Source organism: Ctenopharyngodon idella, chromosome 7 (genome assembly GCF_019924925.1).
Source record: "Ctenopharyngodon idella isolate HZGC_01 chromosome 7, HZGC01, whole genome shotgun sequence".
Lineage (NCBI taxonomy): Eukaryota > Metazoa > Chordata > Actinopteri > Cypriniformes > Xenocyprididae > Ctenopharyngodon > Ctenopharyngodon idella.
In genome coordinates, this window is record NC_067226.1 from 25095458 (window position 1) to 25114965 (window position 19508).

Below are 19508 nucleotides of genomic sequence, written 5' to 3' on the forward strand. Positions count from 1 at the left end.
CAGTGCTTAACGCTTAGACACAGCAAGTTTTGAACAGCAACAATGAAATGCAATACTCCTGAGGTGTTTGAAAAACTAATTTATACCTTTATTACTTTACACATTATTTGAGTGAACAAATGTACAGAAAAATTACAATACAATGATTAAACTGAAGTGCACAAGGTGAAAGCCTATGACAGAGGTCCACGCGTACAGTAAAGCTGATATATAGTGCGACTCAAGGCTGGTCCAAGATTCCTGCAATGACAATTAAAAAGGAAAAAAAAAAAATCATATCAACCAAAAAATATCATGATAATAATAATAAAGTATCTTCTGCTGCACTTATTTGATCAAAAATACAGTAAAAACAGTAATATTGTGAAATATTATTACAATGTAAAATAAAATGTTTTCTAGTTAAATATATTTTAAAATTTCATTAATTCCTGTGATGCAAAGCTGAATTTTCAGCATCATTACTCCAGTCTTCAGTGTCACATGATCCTTCAGAAATCATTCTAATATGGTGATTTGCTGCTCAAGAAACATTTCTTATTATCAATATTGAAAACAGTTGTGTTGCTTAATATTTCTGTGGAAACCATATTTTTTAGGATTCTTTGATGAGAAAGAATAAGGTTGAATTCATTTGAAATAAAATGTAAGTCTTTACTGTCACTTTTGAGAGAAGGAGAGAAATCTAGCAAAATACCAGATTCTAGTTTCTTTACAATCATACAAACCTTTTGAGTTTTCCATATTTGATGGATGAAAGAAGCTTCTCTTTTTCCGTTTCATTGGAGCACTGATCATATGCTTGCAATAAACTAGAGAAAGAAATAAAGAAAAAAAAATATAACAAGCAAAGCCAAGAGAAGGAGCAACAGCATTTTCCAAATGATTAACAAGTAAAATGACAATCTTCCGCACGAGTTACCAACTACCAAGCAATTGTTAAGGAATGCATAAAAAGGCATTGATAGTTGAATGCAAATGAGTGATTTGAAAAGTGTGTCTGTGATAGCGCGGTGATACACCATAATTTAATGAGTGAGTGTCTGTGATAGTGGAATGTAAATTAGTTTTAATGTGATTCTGCAATAGTAGGGAGTGAGTCACACCTGCTGACTGTGCTGTAGTGTTCAAGAACAGCGGCTGCTTTATCACCAGAGACTCCACTGATCTGCATAAGCTGTCGAGCAAATACTTCCCGTACTGTCTGGCACTGTGTTTGTATGAGAGAGAGAGAGATCTTGATTAGAAATGATTCGATTTATGAAGAAAAAAAAAAAAAAACACTTTACAATAAGGTCCCGTTTGTTAACAATAGTTAATGTATTAACTAACAATGAGTAATACATTTGTTACTGTATTTATTCATCTTTGTTAATAACTATGTTTCCATCCAAAGCTGCGAATTTAACTTATGTGCAAAATTGAAATATCACATAAACATTTGCGAATAAAGCAGTGTTTCCATCCCGCATGTTCACTTCCTGGGAAATTGGCGCAAAATATCTGTAGTTGCTGCAATCGGGGAAGAAAATGTGGCTCTTTTTTCCTACATCATAAATGACTAGTCCAGTTATCCAATCACATCCACTGTTGGTTCATGTGAGTTTTTGTTGCACATCGAGGGACTAATTCGGTAAATGTATTTCCATTGTAGTTTATGCACATCTTAAAAAAAATTTATCAGACTCAACTGAGTGCTTTGTTTTTTTTAGAATTCATGCTTATCTAGGTGTTTCCATCCAGCTTTTTTATGTGATATCCCCAAAATGCACATTAAAAATAGGTGGATAGAAACATTGCTACTGCTAGTTACTAAAAATACAATTGTTCATTCTTAGGTCATATTAGTTTAAATCCATTAAATAATATTACCAGATACAAGTTTTGATTTTAATAATGTATTAGTAAATGTTGAAATTAACAAATAATAAATGTTTTAGAAGTATTTTTTTATTGTTAGTTCATGTTAACTAATGTAGTTAACTCATGTGAACAATCTTACTGTAAAGTGTTACCAAAAAAAACTAGTATTCACTGGTGTTCATTTTTAAATAAATATTTACCCATATTTCTGTGTACATTATAATATTGTGATCTCTAAATCCACTCAAGCAATCACAATGCATAATTTTAGTTTTTTAGTGTTATATTTTTATTTTAGTATAGATTTTTAATATTGCCATTTATTATATTGGCAATAATTGTTTTCATCACAGCAAATCATATCAGACATAATTTTAATATCAGTTTACCCTACTTTCTCAGAAGCCCACTGATTTGTTTTCACATTACCTTGTTTTTAACAGCCCCATAGTTAAATTCTGTGAAGGTCATGAGAGAACAGGAGAGGTTTGCCGTTTGCTCCATCTCTTCTTCTCCATCACCTTCCAGTTCTCTGGAGCGACAGTATAACATGCAATTCTGAGGAATAAAAAAATGGAAATAAAGCACATAAAAAACTCTTGACATATATTAGGAAATATTAAAAGAAGTGATTTACACATGCTGCATTGATTGGGCATTATAACAAACCTGATAGAGTTTCTGGAGGTATCTGGTCATGATGGTGAGGTAAGCAGCAGACTCTTTCACATCCTGTACACGCTTCACAAAGAAGCCGTCAACCACCTGCAATTATACACGTACAATCACATCATCATCATCATCTATTGCATGCCTGTCATTATGGGCTGTTGTATACCTGTGTATTGACTATAGCCTGTTGTAATGTACTCTCAGGTAAACTGAGATGAGCCGCCGCTGATCCACACTCCTCCACTAGATAAATGGGCTTACGCAGACCACACCTCTTCAGGCGAAACTAAAAATGACAAGGCAACAAAAGAAACAGGAAAATAATGGAATATATGTCAGGAAAGTCACAAGTCTGTTCACTAGAGCTGCACAAGGATGACAGCGAACAGTCAGATCTGAGATTGAGTGGTTTAGTCCAAATTTTCTGAAGAGACTCAACTGCTTTTTATGATGAACAGGTTTAATTTAGGCTTTTACTCACATATAAACACAGCAAATATGCTGCATAACACAAGAGAATGAACTTCACTGGTTCTTGCACACGTCAAGCAAACAAGCTTGAGTTTCCATTTACCACAACTTATGTGTGAATTGATACATTTTTACATGTGAATATAAGCCTAAATTTAATCTGTTCATCATATGAACAATCGAGTCTCTTCAGAAAATTTGGACTAAACCGCTCAATTCATATGGATTCGATCTCTTTATGAACTTTTTGAAGCATCAAAGTAGCTGTCTATGGAGGGACAGAAAGCTCTCAGATTTCATCAAAAAGATCTCCATTTGCGTTCCGAAGATGAATGGAAGTCTTACAGGTTTGGAATGACACGAGGGTGTGTAATTAATGACAGTAATTTCATTTTTGGGTGAACTAACCCTTTAATGTATTTGACATTGAATCATTCTTTCAAGAGATTGGTTCAAAAACCAGTAATAGTAATAAAACAAGTGAAATCTGAGTAAGTCATTGAATCATTCACTCAATGCATCTTTTAAAAAAATATATATAATTAAATCCAATTTTGTTTAGTTGTCTATTCGGAAACATCGGAGAATAGCTATCTCTATTATAAACAAACAAACAAACAAAAAAAAAATCATGATTCTCAATTTATCCAGAATCATGCAGCTCTACTTTTCACTGTATCTAGAAAGCAGATAAATATGAAGGGCTGAACATCAATCGTTTGCTTCATTGTTCACTTTGTTAAAAATAACTTCAAAAAGGGAGAAAATGCAATTCAACGTTCATTTTCATAACTTTTTATTTTTGTGGTCATGGTTCAAACCTTCTGCTCTCTGAAGCGTCCATCTATGATGCTTCCACACAGATCATCCATCCTCTTCCTCTCAATGATGTAATCAAGCACTAGCTCTTTTCCCACTGGTGGACGCAGCTGCCCTGGAGGAAGACATAAATGATTTTTATATATGTAATCTAGTATTATTATTGTTATTTCAAAAACCTTTATGGATTAAACTATTAAAGCAGTGTTTCTCAACCAGGGCCCACTGGGGGCATCAGCAAATGTCCAGGAAGGCCCCATTAAGTCTTAAAATTATATAAATGTAATTGTATATTGACAATCTATATAAAAATGCTAAAAAACAACAACAAAAAAAAAAAACAGAAAAAAATATATGTACAAAATTTAAACTGACATATATTTTAGCTCATTTGTTTTTATTACAACATAAGTACTAGAGGTACATATTAGCTTAGATAGGAGGGTCTTTGAATATCTTCTTGGACAAAGGAGGGCGTTGAAGTCAAAGACTGAGAACCACTGTATAAAAATGACTTCATTTGATCTGTTAGTTTTCATGTGCATTTTGTTCTGAGAAGCACAACACTGCCATCTGCTGGTTATTAAGTAGTCCTGCATCTCAGTAAAGCGTTGCAAAGTTGACCTACCAGGAACAGGTGTCACTTTCTCACGTGCCACCCAAAGGAAGTCCCCTACATTCAGTTTCCTGATGTCAAAGGTCACACCATTCCTTTGCAATTCCTTGACCAATTCCTGTTTGCGACCACTGCTTCCCCTGTTGAGTTCACAATGTAACTTTAATATAATTCTACTAGCTATTTCTAAAACAATACATCAAACAAACTTTAAAATAAAATTATATTGTTATAATTACAAAAAAGTGAAGTTGTACCACACAATCTTTTTTTTTCTTACCCTGTTGTCTCGATAAAGTCGACGCACAACACAATGTCATAAGAGCCAGGTGGAAGATTCCAACCCATTGCTGCTTTCCCCATCTCTAAGGTTTGGGATTTTCCTATGGCATCTGACTGGGAGACAACACCTCCGGGCTGGTTTACAGAAAGAGCGGTAGCAGGCCTTTCTGAAGACTTGCTGGACCTATGGGTGAAGGAAGGTTAATACAGTTAATATGCTGAAAACAATATTACTATGGATGGACATTCCCAGGTTCCAACATGCATTTCAGACACATTATTGTAAATAAATAAAAAGACAGAAAACTAAAACTGTAAACTATATTCACAGAATCTTAAAGTCAGCATGAAAGTTACGATAGTCTTTTCTTCCCTACTGTGATGTATAACAGCTTCCTGAACAAGTAAAAATGGAGGGCGGGACTTGATTTTGTCCATCGGGAATTGATTGGATGGTTTGATGGTTGTGGTTTGCTATTGGTCGATCTCATGACTTGAATGACAGGTTGTCCAAATAATAAATCATCAGAAAAGAGAAGCATGTTGTGCAAGAGAGAAGGGAAGTTATTTTAATTAAAGATTATGAGGGCACATGAATTTTTAAAAATAATGATGTACAAGGATAAACCATTTATACTAAATACTACAATATTCCACAAAAAAACAATTGTAAATTTTGAATATTGGTGACTTTTGCTACTCAAAATAGCCTGATATGATCTAAAAAGTACCAAAAATGGAAACTAACATATGTCCTTGCACTTAGACAAAAGCCAACCTGCTTGTACCCACCAGCTCTCTCTCTCTTCTTGTTCCTCCTCTTCCTCCTCCAAAGTCAGGTCTACAACATCTGCTCCATCTTGAGAGTTTTCTTCACTCTTTTGCTCCACATGTTCTTTAGTCATCCCTGTCTCTTCTGAATCAAGCTTCTCGGCTAGAGCCAGACCCTGGTCAGTCAATGAATACCTGAAATAAAACAGAAGAAGATAGCGATGGAGATCAACCGAACTCAGGTTAAAGCAGAAATCCTGGGCTGTGATTGCAGAACTGCTTTACATCTCACCTGGCAGGATTGTGTGTCTTCACCAAAAGGTCTTTCTGAATAAGTGTGCTCACTGAGGACCACGCAGTGTACTTGCTACCAAGATCAGGCTATGTGTAAGGGAAAAAGACATACTTCAGCTACAAACAGCGGTTATAGTCAACAATTCACTCAGTTTTTTGTAGAAGTGTGCTGTTGGCCTCACCACTGTAAAGGACTTATCACACAAGGGTTGTGCCTCAGTTTGTAGTTCATTCCTAAACATGAAGCCTTTACTGCCAGGCATCTAGAAAACACAGGACAAAATAGAGCGCAGCAGTCGGGTTCTGGTCTGGGAGTAAAAATCACATTCATTTTCTCCATAGAGGAAGTCATTTTTAACGACAACTTGTAAACCTTTAGAAAAGACAAAACTATTATGGGCTATGAGGTTGTTAATCGATTGTAAATGCTTTTAAGATGGCTGCCCACTGCTCCGGGTATGTGTCTCCACGGTTTGTAGTGTGTGTATGTGTGTGTTCACTACTCACTACTCCTAATGTGTGTGCACTAACTGGATGGGTTAAATGCAGAGGACAAATTCTGAGTATGTGTTACCATACTTGGCCTTCACATTTCAATTTTTCACTTTCAAATATGTGTGCTTCAAATCTTGGTTAGATATATAGAAACAATATGTTTTACATCTTTAAAATCAAACTCTTTATATTTCTCCACCTTTTTTAACTCAGTTATGTCATTCACAATGCTTCATTGGGCACTTGTAACTTTATCTTCTTGTCCCTTTTTTAAATACTGTTTTGTGTCAAATCTAAGGTTATGTGTTGTGAATGGAAATAAAATATTGAATGGAAAAACCAGGGCTGCTGAAAAAGCAGACAGGCACTGTTGCACTATATAATACACTCACATTGTATGGACAAGTTAATTATATAATGCAAAATAACATGACAATAAATGTGCTTGTTATACCTGTGTGTGTCTATACAAAGTGAGCAGTACGGCATAACCTCCAGACCTCTTCTGCGGCACATACTCTCTCTTTTTCTTAGTTCCCTTCTCCTTTCTTACTTCTGTTTGTGTTTGTTTCTGCAAGAAATTAGTCATTAGTTTTTTAAGACAAGTAAGCACAACTCATTTCATCCTTAAACCGACCATATGTTCACCCAAGTTTCCAGAAGGTTTCTTCTGAGGTTCTTCCATCTGTTTAGAGGAAGCCATGTTGCTTGTATGGCAAGAAGTAGCCAAGTGGATTGAAGCATCAGAACCTTTCAGGAAAAAAAAAAAAAAAAAAAGCATAAGGCTGTAAACATGACGCCAACAGATTAAAGACAGACTGTGGATACTCTATAAACATTTCAGGGAATATCTACGCCTCCACTACACTGAAGTCCCGCACCGTTTTCCCGATAATGCTTCTGCAGTCGCTCGTCCAAAATCTTGCAGATCCCGTCGCCGAAATTCTGCAGGATCTTCGCCTCTTTTCCGTTTTTTAGCGGGAGAGGATATTTTTTCAAAGAGTTTATGGCCTGTGAAACAGCACAAGATTGCAGTTGCTGAGTTTAAGCAGTTTAGCATATTCTAATGAGATCATTTACTTGTTTACAGTCAGTTAAATCAAACATTCGCTCACCTTCTGGTACACGTACTGCGTTTTCAAGCCTTTCTCTTTGGCGCTGTCACGTAACTCGGTTAACCACTGCAGGAATAAAGGGTTCGGGCACGATGGTAGCGGGCGCTTTCGACCCAAACACACCTGATCCGCCGGCATATTTACATTGAACATGCAATTTACATCCTATAAAGTTAAACAGATTCATGTTGCTTAAATGTTTGTAACGCAACTGACATAACCGCATTATACAAGACTGGATAAACACTAGGCAGCTGCACCAAGGGTGTTTTGCAATAACTGAAATGTGTATGTATGAATACTAAAAACTAAATGAGCATCTGCACGTTCTGTTATTTGCCTAATATTATGTTAAATTCTAGAGTGATCATCTTTTAAAATGCATGTAAGTTGTTATTATATTACTAACCGCAGGTTTTTGTGATCATTTACCTGGTTTAGTTGCCCCACTGTTTCCCCGCCTGTGTTTTCTAAAGTACTGTAACTGCGTCATTTCCGCCTGACGATACACGAGTAGCGCCACTCAAAGGGTTGATGATGCATTTTAGTCATGCTCAAAATGGAGAAAAGTGACATAATAATATTTTACCATTATTTAACAATATGGTTGGATGATGTTTAGGTGAATGTTTTGCAGTAATATACAACTACTACAGTATATTTACCCAACTTAAAGTACATTTCCTATATCTCTTCAACTTCTGTTTGTTTTAAACAAGAAATTCTTGTGTAATATTAGTTTAAAAAGGGTGGTACTGAATTTGTTGGTGTTGAAAATAACGGTTCTAAAGGGATAGGCAACTTTGAGCCGTTAATGCCTGATGGCCCCACAATGAACAGCCACTGAATTCCATGAACAAGACCAAACAAGGATCTGGAATCCGCCAACATCCACCCACTGAATCTTTCTCTCGCCTGCTGCTGTCTCTTATTCGTTCTCTCTTACATGCAAATCCCAAAATGCTTTATTGCTCTTATCTCCCTCCATATTATTAGGCATGCATGCAGTCATCCATAAAAAAGTACTTTAAAATATCAATAATTAAGTTCTAACTAAGTAGTTGAGTTTATGATAGTCTATTCCTGAAACAATACAGGTGAAATGAACCACACTTCTTTTTAAACCATCAACAAAAACATTTATTGTTGAGGTGTGTTGTGATCACCAAAACAGAATGACACATATCCTACTTATTTAAACAAACAGTAACAAGAAATTAAAATGTTATATTTATGATGCTTATGAATGTAAAAAAGTACAAAAAAATAATAATGCCACCAAAAAAACATAAGTGTTACAGGATGTGAAAATAAATGTATAAAATCTAGAGCAAAAATGTTCAAACATACCCCAGAAAATATAAAAACTACACCAGGATAAATATAAATCTTTTTATGATAAATTTATGCATATATATTACATACAGCAGTAATTAGCAACACGAAATTAATTAATCCCTTTTCGAAAACCCTAATTTCAAACATTCACAGACCACTGATAATAACTATCAGTTGAGTTCATAACAGTATTATTTTAGTGTTGAAACATTGCTACATAAAATTATTGTCCCACACAGTACAAATGGAACGATTTAATGTCACATTCAGCTGCGTATTTCTCCTGAGTTGTGTTTCATCTCATCAATGTTAATAATAATATTATTATGTAAAGTGAAGTAGTGCATACTTATGCTGTAGACTTTATCATCTGCTTTTGTCTGCTTTCACAGGAAAAAGTACAGCTCGATTCTGCAGCAACAGTGTAAACTGAATCTCAGCGTACTGCCATAAAAACAGCATTTTGCATGACTTCACTTTCCCTTTTTGAATTTCCCTCCTCCCTCATGTCTGTTCTCTGAATGAAACAATAAATCATCAGAATGCACATTAATCACATCCTTTTGTATATAAAACAATATTTTTACAAGGAACATCCCTTTCTCTACCTCCCTCCTGACCCTACAGTATCATCGCTGTTATGAGACAGAGGGGAACCAGGTTGGGAGCTGTCGTCTCTGGAAGCGTTCACTGTTGGCGACAGTCTTCGTGTCCCCTTGGCCCGCAGGAGGACACTGTTTGGGTGTTCATTGTGGAGGTGACGCAGCAGTGCATCCTGGGTAGACGCAGTATGGCCACACTCTTCACAGACGTACAGCTTGCTGCGGCGCTCCTTGTAAGCGTACTGCTGCGTGACACCGTGAATCTTCTTCATGTGGGACTCCAGAGAGCAGCGCTGGGTGAAGGCCTTCTCACAGAGATCGCACTTGTATGGACGAACACCTACAGGAAGAAGAGAAGAATACTCTTGTTTTAAAAAGGTGAAGGCATTTTGCATGTTGGTCTAACATAGCTAAATGTTCTGCTAACAAAAATAAAGTATTCAAACTGAGAAGGAAATAACACTAATGTATAATACATATACACAAACAAACAAACAAACACACACACACACATTGGGTTTCCATGTTTTATGGGTACTTTCCTTAGACTTTGATGATATATATTTTATACTGTACAAACTGTACTGTATATTCTCTCCCCGCTCTAACCCTAAACACAATCCTCACAGAAAACTTCCTGCATTTTAATTCATTGATTTATAAGCATGGGGAATAAAACAAATGTCCCCACAATGTAGTGTTTACCAGGACCACACACACACACACACATACACTCTACCAGTAAAAAGTTTGGAATAATTCATATTTTTAATGTTTCTGAAGTAAGTCTAACCAAGGCTGCATTTATTTAATCAAAAATCAGAAATCATAACATATTGATTAGGTACTGAATTATTATTGGCATTTATTGCTATTATTTACTATTATTATGTTTAAAACAGATTTTGTTGCTTAATATTCCACTACCATTCAAGAGTTTTTTTCAAAACATTAAAAAAATCTTAATTATTCCATACAGTAGTGTATATATATACACATATATATATATATATATATATATATATGTATATGTGTATGTATATATATCTAGTTCAGTCATGAAACTCTAGAGGGCACAGGCTGATAGGTCCTTTACATGTAATCTGCAAGCAATCACATAATTTCCCGATAGAACAAGCTGATTGGCTTTTGCTGATCCTGCAGCCAATGAGATTGCTTGCACAACATTTAAATAGTCTGGTTCATTGTTTACTGTAAGTTAGTCCTGCAGCACGCTATCAGAGGTCCTCTGAAACCCTCCAACCCCCCCAGCTCCACCTGCCTAAATATTTACAGTATATATATATATATTAGGCTTGGGACAACACATTGATTCTCAACTTGCAAAACAGTGATTCTGGATCAATTCCAACCTGGAAGCGAGTTAGCATTTTAAGACTTCCGGTTCCATCGCCCTAAAGTCTATGGGTTTTTTGAATGGGTTTTTGCTAAATGGCCTGAAATAAGGTCTGTTGTTAACAAAGCCTCTAAATATTTTCATGTCTTGATCTATGACATAAAACACACCAGTTATAACCCGTTTGTGATTTTTTAAACCTTTATTGTGTCTTAAAAACAGCGGTTGCTAACAAATTGCTAAAAGGGACTACTTCCTTTGGCGGGGACTTTATACGTCATCATGACAAACAGGACATTTGGACAGCATTTCTCATGAAAAAGTGGATAAGTATTCATACACAGCGCAGATCATAATCAGTGAGCATGTTTTTAAATAAAGTTTGAGGAAGCTTGGTGGTGGTGACGTTGATCCGCGACCATGGTGTGCTGTAGTCCGTTTATAGCCTACTGTTAGCTTTTTATATCTGACGACTTTATTTAGGCTTCAAAATGTATAAATGTTGTGTTAACTTGTAAAGATTATCTTGATAGACAAAACGTGTAAATGTCATAACCCTTTGTTAAACACAGAGCTTATTTTTTTGCGATTTTCCAAAAGTTTATGGGAAAAATACATAGGCTTTCGATTGAGGAAACCCGTGCGCTGCTAACTTCCGGGTTGGCCTACAAAAACACGTCATCCCTGAGGTACTCTATGCTCATTCGGCTGAGTCATGTAAGTGGTTAAATATACTTGCACCTCGGCTTAGAATGCTTTTATGACGCCAGATTAATGTAAACAGGCTACTGTGAACACCCTTGAAATTCACTTCAACTTTTTCGAACTTTATGAATGATTATTTTAGGATTAAGTGGTGTGTGTGGAGGAACTGGAAGCAAGCAGAGTACGGGTGTTTCTAAAGCACATAGTGCCATCTGCTGTTAAAAAACTAAGATCGGGATCGATTCGAGAGAGAATCGAGATACATCGGAAAATATCAGAATTGCTCCATATTCTTTGTATCGCGAATCGAGAATCAATGTATCATCCCAGCCCTAATATATATATATATATATATATATATATATTTTTTTTTTTTCTTCTTTCTTTCACGTTTTAATGTTCAATCAAAATATCGTAACTAGATCTTCCAATGAAAATGACAGACTTCTCTCTGGTGACATATGCCAGACTTCTCCAATCATTTAGTCTGCTAAAACTCCGCCCTCCTACAATCGACTGTAAGCTTGCATCCATTTTTGAGTGCAACGCCCACAACTCAGCAACCAATGAACAGAATCAAGTCTGCACCCTACATTTTAATCTTTTTTGATAATCCATTATACTCAGATGTACGTCACATTACGGACGAAACGATTTATTGCAACATCCATTTTATCGTGAACCGATGAATCTCTTACCTGTGTGTGTGCGGACATGCCTCTTGAGATCGAAGGTATCGTTGAAGCCCTTTCCGCAAAAGTCGCACAAGTGTCTCTTCTGGTCACTGTGACATTTCAGGTGTCTGTTTAGCATACGCTGGAACTGGAAAACTTTTTGACACACCTGGCAAACATAGGTACTACCACCCGAGTGCACTGCAGACGACTTAGTGACAGGAGGGGAGCAAGGTGTCGCTACAGGAACAGGTGGACTTGTAGTTATACTAGGGACAATGGGTGGGACCTCTATGGGGAGCTCACCTGTGGTGACCTGCAGTGAAAAAACAAACAAAGAGGGAAATATAAAGATGAAATTAGTGGCAGTGTAAACATTCAAACTAGTAAAATGATATGAGTATACCCCCCCCCCCCCTATACACACACACACACACACACACATAAGCAATAGGGAAAGACAAATCAATTATGTCCAAGAGTGGCACAATGGCACAACAGCTGAATATGACTGCTTACTGCTGCCGTAACTAGATCTTAGATCAACATAGCAAAAGCAAACATTTTCCAGAAGCCTCACCTTTATTTTAGTGCGCACATATGTATTGTTGTGTGCGCTTCGGATGTGCTCGGTCTCTGGACTCTGGCCTAGAGCAGTGCATGATGGGAGCTCAGCGGCAGGAACCACTGCACCAGGGTCATCGGTGTACATCTGGTTGTACGTGTAGATGCTGTGGTCCTTGCGAGTGGACAGGCACAGCGCCACCTCTGCCGGACTGGCTTCGGTCTCCTCTCGCAGAGCAACGGGAGACATGGAGACTGGAAGAAACGTTAAATTTTAGACATTTTAGAGGTACTGAGTCAGAGCAGAAAACATCATTCATCGTGTCACCACAATATTTGCTTTGAGTATTGTTTCGAGACATTTCAAAAGACAAATGATGACAAGCGCAGGTGTACAAGGTTTACAAACCTTTCCAGCGTTACATCTTGGCTTTGTAAGTGTGGATTACATCTTACATAGCTGAAGATGAAGGATGTGATTGCAAGACAATCAGAAACTGGGTGTGTATGTGGCTCTCCAGGCTATGGGGGACAGTTGTGCCTCTGGGCCAGGTGTGTGTGAGTGTGAGTGGGTGGGTTGGCTGCTGTGCATGAGTGTGTGAGTGTATTGTACTGGGCTGAAGTCAAACCACTCCTGTTACTGCTTTACCAGTCAGACCAGCTGGGCTAGAGACACTGGCTCCAGCTTCCTTTATACAAACCTCTATGCAACACAATACATCAGATGGATAATCTGCAAATGTTTGCTGGTAAACTATCATGTTCTTTCCTAAGAGGTTGTTTGATCATACCTAACACATTTACTAAGATTATTAGGTCACAGGGAGAAAACTAAACATTGGTTGCATGGAGATCTCAGATGATCACCAACGCTAATACTAGTAGCCTGGACAATGAATCGGTTGATTCTGGTGTGGCACAATCGACTGAGTTGCAAATTAAAATGCAAATATCTAATGGGTGCAGTGGCTAACGGTAGAATACAACAACCTATATTTCATAACGACCGTATTGTCTACGTTTAGACTTGTACCGTTAGCAAACTCGACTTTTGGTCAAGAAGAAATTCAAATGTGAACTGAGTAGTTCAGTGCTGAAGAGACCGGAATGTCTGTATGATTTGTAAATATGACTTAGGCTCATGCTTATGCTCACCAAGGCTGCATTTATTTGATCAAAAATACAGCAAAACAGTAATATTGTGAAATTTTTTTTTTTTTTTCAGTTTAAAAAAAAACTGTTTTCTATTTAAATATATTTTAAAATGTAATTTATTCCTGTGATGCAAAGCTGAATTTTCAGCATCATTACGCCAGTCTTCAGTGTCACATGATCCTTCAGAAATCATTCTAATTTCATTATTTGCTGCTCAAGAAACATTTCTGATTATTATCAATATTGAAAACGGTTTAATAAAATTATTTTTCAATTTTCTTTGATGAATAGAAGGATCAAAAGAACATTTATTTGAAACAGAAAGCTTTTGTAACATTATAATTGTCTTTGCTGTCACGTTTAAACAATTTAATGCATCCTTGCCGAATAAAAGTATTTCTTTCCCAAAAATCTTACTGACCCCAAACTTTTTCATCAAAGAATCATGAAAAAAAAATTGTTTTCCACATTGATAATATTAAAAAATGTTTCTTAAGCAGCAAATCAGCATATTAGCACTGAAGACTGGAGTAATGCTGAAAATTCAGCTTTGATCACAGAAACAAATTGCATTTTATATATTCAAAACAAAAAACAGTTATTTTAATTTGTAAAAATATTTCACAATATTACTGTTTTGTTGTATTTTGGATCAAATAAATGTGGCCTTTGTGCATTTCTTTTACATTTTTTTTTTTTAAATCGAACTGTAGTATATAATATATATACATACACATATATACAGTCAAACCAAAAATTATTCAGACATTTTTTATATTTTTGATACTATTTTTTACTAGTGGGTGCAGGACACTATAGTTCATTTATGTAAGTGAGGATAGCAAAATAAAGTAAACTGTGACATATTATATACAAAAATACTTCATACAGTGGAACAAAAAATTATTCAGACACTTTGACCTGACCATGTTTTGCTTAAGTGTTATCTGACATAATTAAGATTAATTTTTTCTGACACAGTTTTAATTCTGAGATCTTGGCATATTTTATTACCATTTAAATATTAACTGTATTAATGAATGAAATGTTCAAGGTGTCTGAATAAATTTTGGTTTGACTGTGTGTATATATATATATATATATATATATATATTAGTACACAGCCGTGATTGTTTCTTTTTGCCTTTGCCCTGGTGTTTGCCAACCCCTCCCCTTCACAGACATCAGTCACTCCACAAACAATAACAAGATGAACGAGAACCGAGCGGACTTTTTCTTTTTTCTTTAAAAAAAAAAAAAGGGAAGGCACAAATAGATTCGATGTAGACAAATAGGCTATGTTTTAATTACATGCTTTAGTCATTATAATCAAGAAAAAACATCACATTTTCTATTTCAGTTAGAAAAGTTTCCATTAATCCTAACTGGTTTATCAGTCATTTCGCTTATGATGTCAATTTTCCTTATCCACATCACATGGAGGGCGGAATAAAACAATTAGCCTAAAAACAAAGAAACTAAAGTTAACGAATGGGTTAAAACAAGAGTCATAAAATGGGTAGGCGACGTCGATAAATTTATAACAATGCCTACGCTAAGGGTTTGTTCAACAGATATCGAAAAGTGAGGTGAAAGGTACACTCGCTGTGTGTGTATGTGTGTTTGCTAAGGGTGTAGCGGGAAAGGGAGCCAGCGCGGCGAAGCCCGTTATTTCCTTCACCGTTGTAAACATTAACCCAAAACCAGATCACGGGCTACACACTAAAGGACCACGATGCGTTAAAACGGATGCTGCATTGATAAGTAAGAAAGAAAGAAAGAAAGAAAGAAAGAAAAAGAAAGAAAGAAAGAAAGAAAGAAAGAAAGAAAGAAAGAAAGAAAGAAAGAAAGAAAGAAAGTTTTTTTTCGCATGTCATGATTGCTGCAACATCATAACAAATTTGATCACCGATTAATACCGCCTTAAGTAGCCTAACAATACATGTACACTTGTTAATCGTCATGGCAACGAATGGAACAGGTACAACAACCTCCTGACATACCTGCATGAATCAATGCTATAAATGTCTGTTTCAAGTTGGTTCAGTTTATGGATCGGCTGTTATGCAAATGGATTAAAGTTTCGCAAAAAAAAAAAAAACCAGCAGGATGACAAACACATAGCTAATTAACGAATTATTTTAAAATTTCACATTTCTACACAAGTTTCGACTTTAACTGTTAACCGTAAATATTTAAAAAAATTACACTACCTCAGAATAGGCCTGTGTCGTTACGCCTGTAATATGATGATTCGTGTAGAGACTGAAGAAAGGGGCTCATAATGAACGGTTAGCCTGTATTCCGTTAGGTGACCCGTAGAAATATGATAGCCCAAACTATTTACTTACAAAAACAGTAAAATGAGCCAGTTAGTAACTTGACTGTATAAGCTAAATATCACCCAATATATATCTAACACTAATTAACACTAATTAAAGTGATTCATGTGAAACGTTTCGCTTTATCTCGAGAATTGTTTTTTTTTATAGTGCTTTAATTTCAGACGACTAACGTTTTGTGTAGGCCAAACTGGCACCGTCCTGTGTTGCAATGAGTTTCATGTTATAAGGAAGACAGTTGGGTCTGAAGGTCAACTAAAGGTGCAGTAACGGCCCTCTTAACACACAAACTCATTTTATAAGATCAAGTTGAGTTTTCAATCACTCACAAATAATTTAGGTAAGTTGTGTATTTGGCTAGCTTTCAATTTAGTGTAGGCTAAAACATAGGCTACATAAAATTGTTTTAAAAAATAATTATAAAACATATAGGCTAATACAAAAAATAAGCTATTTTATTACGCAAGGCTGTTCCTTACACAACCGGACCCCCCTGGAATGAACTGTTGTGCCATTCGATGCATCCGTACCGTTATCCGGATTGTGATCTGAAAAAGAGTTTACTTTTGTATCTTCTCACCTGGAATATAAATATCACCGCGTTCATGATCCGGTAGATCGCTCCAGTTTCTCTTGCCGGGTGAATTTCCCGTCTTCTTCACCAGGAAAGCTCGTGGCATGGTCTATTCCAGAGGTCCTTCCCCGCTATCTCTCAAAATTAAACGCAGGCTTTTAACACCGACCTACTTTTTGGAAAACTGCTCCACAATACAATTTAAGTGTAAAGTCCTTCTTGGATGGTGCCTTCAATTGCCTTATCCTCAATTTGGAAAAGCAAAGCTGAGTTCTTCACTCTATACGCACACCTCCTTACTCCAAACTTTGTGTACCTGTACAGGTTTCCGTGGAGTTTCCCACTATATTTACCCGCTTCTGCTTACACCTTCCGCCGTCTTCCGCTACTCTGAGTTGACGAAGTCTTCTTCGGAAATTCACTCAGTCCAGTAGGTTAAGACAAAGCTAGGTGTCTTTGTCAAGGTGGGAGGTGATGTTTGTGGCAGATAAATAGTCCAAACTGCTCAACCGACGGAGTACAAAACGAATTTCAGTGGCTCATTAGAGCGCAGGTACACATTTCATGAGGAAACAGGTAACAATGCGCATGCGTCTGAATATAACGGTGACAACAAACCCGACCTAGTCCGGCCTCTACGTTTTACCTGTCCAACCGGTTTCTCTCTCTCTCTCTCTTTCTCTCTCCCTTATGTGAACAATTCCGCTTCAAGGTGGCACCGAAGTGAATGAAGAAGTAATAGTCTACGAGGCAATATGCCACAAAAACGAACTAAAAAGAAATATTACACCGACTGTATACATTTAAAATCGCCCATTACGTCATGTAAACAAATCTAGAAAACTATTTTCCTTGGGGTTTTCTCTGACAGATTTAAGATTTAAATATGGCCGAAACAGCTCGAATGACTAAAGATCTTTTTTGTTTTGTTTTGTTTTTTTTTATTTAGTGTACTAACTCATATTGCTTAATGCTCATTAGACTAAGCATTGTGATGATATAGTTTCCTCTAGTAGTCAACTGCCAAATGCACTGTGCTCTCTTTGTTTTTAGCCCCCGACAGAAAAAAAATTGACTATGAAACTTCTGAGGCCTAATCCTCCCCCCTACACACTTTCACACTTTATTTATGAGGCAATTGATGACAGTTAAAATAACACAAACACCTCAAGTGAACACAAAACAGCAGCAGTTCATCATGATGCTAATTGAACAATTAGGAAAATACTCAGTTCCCAGTTTCGTGTTGGGCTGGCATACAAGTTTCTAAAGACAAAGATACCTGCTTTTTTTGCAGTTTCACTGCTGAAATATTTGCTACATTAGCAGCACACATTCTGTATATATTCTGAAATAGTTCTGCTCTCCTTTTACAAAGGCTTCAGCTTACAGAGTGCTCACAAACCATGAAGCTCGATAGATCCTGTCATGTATGTTAACTGTAAAAGACCAAGATAATGGGAGGACAGCACAATTTAAAAATGGAAAACAGGCTGAGGTAAAAAGAGCAAACAGGCAGAAAGATGAAGAGATGATTTGGCCTTTTTGCAAATGAGAAAGAGAAAGACTTTGAGCGAAAAAGGAGTGTGTAGGTGTACGGAATGACAGGTATGCTGCCTGGGCTGTTGGAGTGGTTGAGGCAGAACATTTCGCTTACGTTTTTTATTTTTTTAAATCAGCCTCTCCATCCTTTCATCAGAATTAAACAAATTTACTAATATTATTTCAAACTTCTAGGGTTCTATAAGTTCAACATTTCCAGCAAACTAGATTCACAAGTACAAGGCTTGCATTCTATAAGCCGTTATAAATCAGTTCAGCCACAAGACAGAAGTCCCGTGCGCTGTATACTGTTCCCAACACTGGTCTCAAAGACGGAGACGTTGGCTGCCATGAAAGTAGAGCTGGCAGGAGGGCAAGAGTCGGTACATTCAGGCTTAACCTGATAGACGGCCTACGACCATTTCTCTTACAATTACCCCATCCCTTCCCCCATTTCTCTTCTTCTCGTCTTGCTCAGAGCCTGCTTTACTTCATTTACTACTAAGCCATAAGAATGACTGGTAGTGACTTTTACTAAAACTATGGGCTTTTTTCCACAGCTGGGTGGAGTTGTGACCAGCGTGCGTTTCTCTCACAGTATTTGTGTGACATGACTTTAACGTGCGTCATCAGAAACGATTTGTGGTCTGAAAAGATTTGGAAGAACTCTTCTCACATATCCACATTCTAGAGTGTATTAGCGAGGAATGTTATTTAAATATTGTAATAGTCATCTCACACACATGCTCTCTCATTCTGTCAATTTTGTTATGTCAGTCGAGCGTTCCTGCTAGGCTTGTTACACCTGTGATTTCTACCATGATGACACTTGAAGTTCACATGGTGCTATTTTTCAGCTGATGAATTTCCTGAAATGTTTTATAACCATTTATTCCAATCACTATCTTTTTTATTCATTATTAAGTGCCTATATGTGCCACATGGAATTGTTTTGTTTGTGAATTTTACTTTATGAGGGCAAATTTTTTCCAACCATATAAAAATACACAGCGTTCTGTCCATTTACAATGTACTGTATGCTTAAACTGAATAATTTGATTGAACTCATTATAAGTTTGAACAATAATTGCTGTAATTATAAAATCAAATCCAGAATATTTGCAAATAATGCACAAAATATCATGTAATACAAAAGGCTCAGTATCTACAGATTCATTTAAGCATGCTGAATTCTAAAGAATGAGTATATCAACAGAATCAAGTAATACAAAATAAAAACAGGAATTCACCACAGCG

At 36.5% G+C, this 19508-nt stretch overlaps 2 protein-coding genes across 4 annotated transcripts; both read right to left on the minus strand.

The window, feature by feature from the left end:
* Positions 1-64: 64 nt before the first annotated feature.
* mus81 (MUS81 structure-specific endonuclease subunit) lies at positions 65-7910 on the minus strand. Of its 3 annotated transcripts, none has more exons than XM_051899565.1 (17): positions 7831-7910; positions 7399-7563; positions 7165-7294; positions 6932-7033; positions 6738-6854; positions 5971-6051; positions 5787-5875; positions 5516-5689; positions 4722-4907; positions 4454-4581; positions 3828-3940; positions 2702-2821; positions 2533-2628; positions 2293-2421; positions 1107-1210; positions 729-812; positions 65-240 (listed from the first exon to the last, which is right to left on the minus strand). In XM_051899565.1, the coding sequence occupies exons 4-17, from the start codon at positions 7025-7027 to the stop codon at positions 174-176; spliced, it is 1584 nt and encodes a 527-aa protein (XP_051755525.1). In that variant the 5' UTR covers positions 7028-7033; positions 7165-7294; positions 7399-7563; positions 7831-7910; the 3' UTR covers positions 65-173. The 3 variants fall into 3 exon arrangements, with proteins under 3 accessions (XP_051755525.1, XP_051755523.1, XP_051755524.1); XM_051899563.1 differs by having other exon boundaries at positions 6921-7033; XM_051899564.1 differs by having other exon boundaries at positions 6921-7033; positions 7808-7896.
* Positions 7911-8511: 601 nt separating this feature from the next.
* On the minus strand, positions 8512-17326 carry ovol1a (ovo-like zinc finger 1a). Its single transcript, XM_051901510.1, has 4 exons — positions 16716-17326; positions 12655-12893; positions 12099-12390; positions 8512-9678 (listed from the first exon to the last, which is right to left on the minus strand). The coding sequence occupies exons 1-4, from the start codon at positions 16813-16815 to the stop codon at positions 9341-9343; spliced, it is 969 nt and encodes a 322-aa protein (XP_051757470.1). The 5' UTR covers positions 16816-17326; the 3' UTR covers positions 8512-9340.
* Between the last annotated feature and the right edge of the window lie 2182 nt (positions 17327-19508).